This window comes from Actinia tenebrosa, unplaced genomic scaffold, assembly GCF_029948245.1.
Source record: "Actinia tenebrosa isolate PJP-AT-01 unplaced genomic scaffold, QUT_ActTen_1.0 PGA_scaffold8__29_contigs__length_14323225, whole genome shotgun sequence".
NCBI lineage: Eukaryota > Metazoa > Cnidaria > Anthozoa > Actiniaria > Actiniidae > Actinia > Actinia tenebrosa.
This window is the reverse complement of record NW_028292585.1, coordinates 13274855-13283810: the sequence shown is the minus strand read 5'-3', so window position 1 is coordinate 13283810 and position 8956 is coordinate 13274855. Positions and strand designations below refer to the sequence as shown.

The window sequence follows — 8956 nt, the reverse complement described above, 5'->3', positions numbered from 1 at the left end:
TCAATATATAATATTGACATTAATTCAATAAGGTGTCAGCCTGCAATGACGCATGTTCTGCGCATGTATACTTTATATTTTAGGATGGAAACTGAAGAAAAGAGAAAGGAAAATGTTTAAATATGTTTATTCCGGTTGGGTGAAGCGGTAAGTGGAAACTACGTATGTCCCTTTGATTTTCATTTTGTTTAATTCAGCAACACAAACTGTCATCTCAATGAGAACGTCTTCCTTCCGCATTGCGAGACTCAAGTAAATATTGATCAAGTGCACTTTTGATGTCCAATATCCAATATTTAGATCATTTAATAGACTTAACGCCAAGTAATTACTCTTTAAAATGGCTTATTTCAATTGCCATGCATATCTCAATGATATACCATATTTTCCGTCGTTTTCGATGATACGGCTTCCTGTCTTTTACCGCGGTGTCTTGCTAAGGCGCGTATTGAAGGGAAGGAGATAAGACTGGGACTCACAGAGACTTGACGTTTTGGGTACCCTATGCGGTAGTCAATGATTTAATGCGGGTATGGTCATAAGCTAAGATTCAGCACTCCGAGCGAGGTGAGGTATTGGAAAAAAAGATGGAACCTTGCGCCCAATCGGGTGTTCAGCTAAAAATGATATAATCATAAACGTAAGGGACCCGTCATTATTTATCACCTGGGGGGGTGTGAGGATTTTTGCATGCTTTCAGCTAACTCTGACTGATCCTCCCCAAACGTTATATCACTTCTCAGTGATCCCTTATCATAAGGTCTGGTAATTTTGGTGATCCCCCCCTCTTATCAGATAGGTCGACTTTCGACTGAAAAAAACGAGAACACAGTAGATTGAAGCCAGTAAACAACAAATTTGACATTAAAATTTGTTTTTCATAAACCTAAAATTTGCTATATGATCAATTCTGAATGTTATCAAGATACTTACAGTTTTATATATTCTTTTGACACAATGAGCCTTTGAAGATTTCTCGACTCAATGTTCCGGAGTGCAATGTTCATTTTTCTTAGAGCTTTAGTTCTGTATGGTTATTAATTCTCTCTCCAATTGAAATGTGGCGTAAGCTAACACATCTGCTTGGTATATTGCATTAATTTGCCGTTATTTAGACTATCAAGTTCTTTACTCCAATATTCCGCGACTGCATGTGTTATACTAGAACAGACCCGACAGTGTAATCAAATGAACAATGCTTGAGAATAAATATAAAAAGACTTGTAATTTCCTCATTATGAATGAACTGTTACTTTGGTTACTTGTTCTTCAGGTACAAATGTAAGTGTTGCTGCATTATAAATAGTAGTCTCTTCGTCGAGATCAGCGATGACAAGATCATTGCTGTTGTCATCATCATCATCATCGCTGTCATCACAACTTGTGTCGGATTCAGATCCACTGTTTTCGTCTTCATCGCTAGACAGTTCATGTGTAGTGTCAGTTGTTTGTTGCCGATAATAATGGCATCGAATTGCTTTCAGTTTGTCAAGCGTTAGCCCAACAGTTGTCAAAGCATGCTCTTTCAGATATAAATCAAGTTGCTTTACCGCGAAGCTTTTGAAGCTGATTTCCCTCAATAATTTGAGACCAGTGATAGTCTTTATAGGTTTTTTCCTCTTCTTGCCTTCTTCGCTCCTTTGCCTCCCTTGCCCGAATCTCTTTTCGTATTTCTATGTCTCTTAAATGATTTAAGTATTCAGACGCATGATTTTCCTGGACATTGTATGAGATGCAGAATTCAGCGATGGCATCTCGATTGTCTGTAGAGATTCCACCATTATAAACAAAGAAAGTTTTCAATTTGTATAGTACTTTTTAATTTGCAAATAGTTTCATATGAACAACAATCTTTTTCACTAGTTAACTTTAATTATTTCGTGAATATTCAATATGATAAACGCGAAGTTGATTACTTGTATTATAAATCATATTTCTACCCAACATCTCCAGGTATCAAAGTAAATGCATTTTTAATTTTTAACTTTGATGAGTCAAGCTTATATATGACAAATGATCCCCCCCTGGAAGGTCTTTAAGTGTAACTAGTCCCCCCCTCTTTGCTTTCTGAAATCGAGTGATCCCCCCTAAAATCCTCACACCCCCCAGGTGATAAATAATGACGGGTCCCTAACGCATGGCCGGAAAGTGCAATTACAAACTTATAATTTATCTTTTTGTCATCTCCGTTGGCTATTAAAGAACTATACTCTCTTCTCCTTTTTTTCTTCTTTTCTTTCGCTTTTATACTTCAATATTTTTTTCACAGACTTCCTAGCATTTGTTCCAACCTCTACAGTATCGTTATCATTTAAAAAATGTCATAAAGCTTTTTTGTTTTTCCCTCATTTGTAAGATTTCCTTTCCCTCTTCCATTATTTTCTGCTCTCCTGTCATCTTCCATTCGTTTTATCTCTTTCTTTTTTTTCATCTATTCTTTCTTTTATTCTTCTTTTTCTGTGTCCTTATGCTATTCTCGAAATGACTCATGGGTAATATTCCTAAGGCCGCAATGCCTTGTGGTACAAGACACGAGGTGACGCCATTTTGATCGTTCATTCTCGAAGGACTTCGTAGAAAAATATGACAGAACCCAACGAAACCGTAGGCGAAGTGAGCTCTGAAGCTCTTACTCAAACAACCGGGGACTCAGCTTCAAATGTTGAGAACGGGCAAAACGAAAACACCACAGAAGAAGTGAGGAATGATGAAAATGAGACGAAGGGTCCGACTCCATCAGCACCGAACGAGTTGAAGCTTTACGTTGGTAATCTTCCTGATAACTGTGTTCGAGAGGACCTCCAGACGCTCTTCTCCAAGTATGGTGATGTTTCACAGTGTGATCGAGTAAAAAACTTTGCTTTTGTTGTAAGTATTCAATTGACAATATTGAACTTCTTACTAGCTGCCATTTCGTAAAGTTGTTGTTTGTCTGGTAAGCAGATGGCACATACCTTCCCTCTTTGTAGGTCAAAATTCGACTTCATATAGCTTATTTCTTAGCTATCTAAATACAATCGAAGACATACATGATAAACTTTATTATTCCAATGTCTAGTGTATAATAAAATACTATATAGCATATGAAGTATGCTCTTGTTGGATATATAAAGCTTAAAATTAAAGGTCAAAGACTTATTAAGTCTATGTATCGTTGATCGTGATATTTGTTGAGTAAACCTTCATAAACTTTTTATAGTTTTTGTATTTATATTTGATTGACAGAAGCCAGTTTAAATCTGTGCACGCTTCAACTTACCCTATAGTGTCTGACTTAGGCCTTTTCACTGAATAAATAACATCCCCTCTCTTGAGGATCATATTCTCAAACCCCAGTTTTTTACAGTACCCTGAAACAACCTCTGGACTAATCAAAGTAGGGCATGACTAATCACGGATTGAATTTGAATGTTAGGTTTTGCAGAGGGAGGAAAACAAGGAGAAAAACCTATGAATCACATGTGATACTTAGTCTATTCTACTCACATGTGGACACGTTAAAATGTCAGTCACCACCAACAGCAGTCTTTCTCAAGACTACACTCACCCGGATGATCACATTTCACACCACGCATCACATGTGATACTTAGTCCAGGAAACTATATAAATAAATCAGCTTTATGGCAAACCCTTTGCTGATTAAACTATATAAATAAATAAATCAAACCCAATACTGTCAAGTGTATTTATATATACTGCAATCTACCCTTAATTCCCCCTGAATCACTCTTTTTGGGTGTTAATATTTTGCATTGTCTTGAAGGGTCTATCTCGTAGTAATGCTAGGGAATGAGTATATTAATCAAAGAGCATGCCAAACTCCAGATTTTTTAGCCAACTACTATTGCTTTCGAATATAATTTTGAATCCACAAATAAATCAGACTTGACAAAAAACATTTTTTGACATCATTACATGAGTATACTTTAAATCATCCATTATTTTATTATTTTCTGAAGCACATTAATCTGATACTTAACTATTGTTTTCTAGCATATGGTTGGTGAGGAAAATGCATGCAAGGCAATTTCTGCGCTTGACGACTCTGAGTTCATGGGAACACACATACAAGTACAGGTAATATATCATATATCATCACACTTCAGCCATTTTCCAGTCCAGAGTTCCTAGAAATCAAACATCCAAGCACATTTTGTCCTTAAAATGAATCATAAATTTTTGAAAAATTTTTGTGGAATATTTACATTTGAGTTTTTTCGTTTTGTTTCATTGTTTTCAAGTGTTGAAGCACAGCCTATTGATCTTGACATGGGTGTGATTTTCACTTTTGAAATCACATGAACATAATAATTGTGTTTTTGAAGAGCATATTTTCTTCAAAACAACTTTTCTAGACAAAACACAACAACAATTAGAGTTTTTGTTTTGTAGGATTTCTTGTTTAAATTTTGAATCTTTTATGTCTTTATCTTAGTGATTTTTTTTATAGTATATAGTAAATATTGTTCACTTACACTTGCCTCTCATTTCTGTGCTATTTTATTTGTCATGTTACGTCTTTTCGCGAAGAAAAATGAATAATAAAACATGCCAGGATTTGACTCTGACACAGTGATTTTAAAAATATTTTCTTAAATTGTTATTGAGGTTTAATTTTTGTTCTTTTCTCATTACCAAAGATTGCTAAGAGCAAGGGAAAACCAGCAGAAGATGAATGTTTCCAGTGTGGCAAAAGAGGTCACTGGTATGTGAATCTTTTATTATTAAATAAAAATTCTATACCGACACAATCCAGTATTCTAATTATCATTTAGTGCATGATTACATCTGTTTTCGATATTCTGTGATCTGTGATTCTGCGATTAGCTTGCTAATTTGGTTCTTCCCCTGAAAAAAAGGCTTTTTCTAGGTTATTCAGATTTTTTGCACCCCCCCCCCCCCCCAAATGTTATTGATATAATTTATATTAATTTAAATTAACTTAAATTTAGAAAATAATAGAATGTGAATAACAGGTAAGAGTCTATTAGGGGGGTTTTTGCTCAATAATCTTTCCGCTGAAATTGATTTATGCCTTGAAATGATTGAAAGATCATAAAAATATTTTTTGCATTAAAATAGGGCCAAAGATTGCTCGCAGAGGAGGTCTGGCCCATACAGACGCAGTGGTGGCAGATATGATAATCGCTCAGCACCTTATTCATATGGACCACGCAGGGACCCCTACAGTCGTGGCCCAGCCCCTAGGGATTACGATTATTATTATGACAGGCGTGGCCCACGAGATTATGGTGGTGCACCACCATACCGTAGTCGCAGCCCTGCAGGATATGACCGCCGATCACCTGAGTAAGTGTTAAATCAATAATTTTGATGTGTCCTACATATTCTGTGAACCACAGAGAGAGAGAAACTGCGGGGGGTGGGCAGTCTTAGGCCCAACCACCTTTTTAATTATCCACTAAATTTCCAAGTCTCTGCCTCACTCACTATATTTTCATTACCTCCCTCCCACTTTTTAGTTTTTTTGTTCTGGTTGTGCACCCTCATATCTGAGTAGAGTTGTACTGAATTGCAAGGTTGAGTTGAGTTGAAATATTTTTCTTTCCGTCCGCTTAGCTACTCCATGGGATATGAAGGATATGGGCCTCCAAGAAGCGGATATGGCGTAAGAAGGTAAACGAACGTAAAGATCTCCTGAATTCCTCTCATTCAGGTAATATCATGACAGTGTGAAGCACAAGCGGTAAACAACCATAGCCATTTGCTGGATCTGCTGTTCTGTTTTTTAGGTATTAGACGTTCGATGGCTCGGTGACCAATCCGTTCGGGCAGATCAAGATTGTTATAATGCAGCTTCGGAGTTGATCGAGGATAAAAACGGCAACTGCGGCAGGCTGTGAGAGACATGTATTATTACGGACAGGTTGACCATTACTGAAATTAATAAAACACTAATTCTTGAATAAGCATAGCACGTTAGATTTCTCTGCTGCACAACACAGTGATTTTAGCATTCTAGAAAATGCCATTCTAAAATGCAAGCGTCTCTTCCCATAGGAATCGTTTGTTTATTATACGTTGTTATTTTTTATCTTTTATTGTTTTTCATTCTATAAAATGGACGTAACTGAAATAATGTACGAGATACATTAAAGCTGAATAAACTGGGAAATAGACAAAGGTTGCGGAAGTCCTTTTTCACTCTTAAATCCAAACCGTGTACTCTCTGTGAGAATTAAATTTCAGTCAAATAGATTCTGGTCCGCTAGGAAGCAGCTGAAGTCGGGTTTCTTCGCAGTTCAAGTACGGAATGTGGCGGACATCGTGTGGCATACAGTGAGTAATCGCTGATCTGGAAGTTGATCTTGGTTCGGAATGTCTTCAAAGTTCTTGTTAAGCTTGGAACAATTTCTTCATTCGTAATTTTATTTATTTTTTATCATAATTAATGTTTAGATGTGATTTTTTTTTACACTGCAAGGCTGAAAATTGGCCCAATACAGTGTCAAGAATAGACTGATTGGGCTAGATATCTTGCTTGATCTCATTTTCCTGTGTTCATTTTGTCTGGGATCTTGTTTAATATTTTAAGTATGTTAAGTACTTTTTCACTGCTGTAGACTATGAATTTTTTGTCCTGTGTCTGAAACCAGACAAGATCAAGTAATGTATTTCCTTTGATGTCTAAACAGGGTTGTGTAATCAACAGGATCAGGTTACATAATCCACAATGTGTAGTTCCAGAAATCATCCATACACACCCCACAGAGGAATTTGGAATTTCCGAAGAGTAAGGGGTTAGAGAAAGAACAAAAATTACAGAGTTTGTATGGAAGAAAATTTGAATTTCCGGAGGGTAGGGGGGTGTCTTTAAAAAAGTTCCTCCGTGAGGGGGGTATGGATAATTTTTGGAACTACACAATACCAGTAGTCCCCTTCACAGATCTGTGAAGGGGACTGTTGCTTTTTTCCCCCACAAGGTTTCCTAGAGAACCATTTGCTTTAATCTTCTATTCTAGTACTAAGGTTTTTCTTTGTTTTATTATGTTTTTCAGTTAAGATATTATTGAAATTTGTAATAACAAGTACTGAGAACAACAATTCCATCACAAGTACTGCACTATTCAAGGTTTGTATTTACTATTTGATTAGTTTGTTTTCACTCACAGAAGAGCCCAAATCCCATTCTGGAGAAACACAATATCTCCTCTAGGTACTATGTAGTGATTTCGTAATGATTTGTGATTTATATAGCGCCTTTTCTATGTGCATTGTACATATTCAAAGGTGCTTATAATTATGAGGTGGTTAGTATGAGGTGTAATCACTGGAGAAACACAATAACTGCCCTACTGTACTATGTAATGATATGTGATTTATATAGTGCCTTTTCTATGTACATATTCAAAGGCATGTATAATCGTGAGATGGTTAGTATGAGGTGTAAAAACTGAGGATGGTAATTTTGCAGAGTACACCTAAATCCAAAACGGTTGAAAACGAGGCATCCAGGGCCAAATTTACAGTATTTTCTCATAATTTGGTGCTGCAAAATTCGTAGAAGAAAAGGAAGACAGAACGAGTGAACAAGTGTATACTTTGCATTGACACCATATTATTTCTTTGCATTTGGCCCTGGATGCCTCGTTTTCATGTAACACATTCAGCCGTGCGCCATTTTGGACTTAGGTCTATTCTTTCCATTACTAAGTTCTTTAAAATGTTTTATTTTTCAGATTTCAAACCCATGGCTTCCTGATGGGAATACAATGTCAATCATGATGGTCATTTTACATGAATGGTACTCACTTGGATGAGACAGATACATTACTTGCCTTTTGTGTCTTTGGTATTCCTGTGGTGGTTTCTCTTGGGTCAGGCAAAGAGGAAGTTCCAATGCAAGCTCACAATGCATATAATTTGATTTCAGTCAGGCACCCATACCAACATAATAGGTTGCCATCTAACCTTCGAGCACCCTTCTCCCAACCACACACAAACATCCCTCACCTTCCCCCAACCACAGACACACCCTAAGCTCCCTAAAAGTGACAGACTGTAAAATTCATCTTCAAGTTCTCCAAGGTCTTTTTAAAGCCCTTGTACAAGGGATATCATTAGTTAGGTTCTTGTTTGCTCCTTCAAGATCCCAGATGCAATTGCCAGTCTATATAGGAAATCAAATTAGCCAGGACTATGAGAATTTGTTTTTGGAAAATATCACTGATTATAATGTTGGTAATACTCAACATGACAAATGGGATTTGGCCCTTGAATACTGATAGAAACCCTGGAATTGCTTCTAAAGAAACTTGCTCATACCCTGGGATAGACCCCTTGTAACAATCCTACATTGGTCCATACAGGGTCCATACTAAACCACTCCACCGGATCATGTTGAGGGAAGGATTTGTAGGTATAGTTCTTATCCCATTTTGTTTGAGCTCCAGGAAACGTCATCAGTGCCAGTTTTGGTCTTACGATATGAAGTAAAAATGTCTAAATAAAATTAATAATACCCCTTAGAACACAGATATCCCAACTTTTTGTAAGTTTCCATCTGCAACCAATGGAAGCTGCCAATATTTTCTAAAGTTACTTTAATTATTCCTTTATCAGATGATTTGTTAATGTTGTGTTAAAAATAAAATGATGTGTTCATCAAAAGGAACATTCTGTTAATAATAATTATTTTTTAGAATTTTTGTCTTGAATTTTTCTATGATTCGGCTTTAAAAGATAGCTAGAGCTAGTCTCCTTTCCAGCTGTTCTTGGTGTCGGTCCAAACACTTCCCTCCCCATTTGACACAAAAAAAACAGCTGCTGAGGAGACAAGGCTTGTGCTGGCCTCTAAATATTTTTCAACTAAACTGGATAACCACCCACAACCTTTTTTAAAATAGGTGAATAAAAATGTAAATGTATACTGCGTTCACTAATAATTATAACGCATATGCAGTTTTCAACCAATCAAAGCGTGCACACACTACG

The 8956-nt window shown here is 36.5% G+C and overlaps 1 protein-coding gene and 1 pseudogene across 3 annotated transcripts; one reads left to right on the top strand and one right to left on the bottom strand.

Annotated features, from left to right (window-relative positions):
• Positions 1-21: 21 nt before the first annotated feature.
• Positions 22-8636, top strand: LOC116299349 (RNA-binding protein 4B). 3 transcript variants are annotated; one of them, XM_031707994.2, is made up of 9 exons: positions 22-147; positions 2568-2868; positions 3995-4078; positions 4642-4706; positions 5084-5311; positions 5582-5638; positions 5755-6301; positions 7021-7094; positions 7702-8636. In XM_031707994.2, the coding sequence occupies exons 2-7, from the start codon at positions 2584-2586 to the stop codon at positions 5759-5761; spliced, it is 726 nt and encodes a 241-aa protein (XP_031563854.2). In that variant the 5' UTR covers positions 22-147; positions 2568-2583; the 3' UTR covers positions 5762-6301; positions 7021-7094; positions 7702-8636. The 3 variants fall into 3 exon arrangements, with proteins under 3 accessions (XP_031563854.2, XP_031563856.2, XP_031563855.2); XM_031707995.2 differs by lacking the exon at positions 22-147 and having other exon boundaries at positions 2510-2868; positions 5582-5678; XM_031707996.2 differs by lacking the exons at positions 22-147; positions 5755-6301 and having other exon boundaries at positions 2509-2868.
• Positions 912-1932, bottom strand: LOC148905239 (uncharacterized; annotated as a pseudogene).
• Positions 8637-8956: the final 320 nt, after the last annotated feature.

Excerpts from the sequence above, each read along its gene's own strand:
- LOC116299349 (XM_031707994.2), top strand. The coding sequence starts at position 2,584 with ATGACAGAACCCAACGAAACCGTAGGCGAAGTGAGCTCTGAAGCTCTT. Across the intron at positions 4,707-5,083 it reads TGTGGCAAAAGAGGTCACTG|GGCCAAAGATTGCTCGCAGA; the intron begins GTATGTGAATCT and ends GCATTAAAATAG. Across the intron at positions 5,312-5,581 it reads TATGACCGCCGATCACCTGA|CTACTCCATGGGATATGAAG; the intron begins GTAAGTGTTAAA and ends CCGTCCGCTTAG.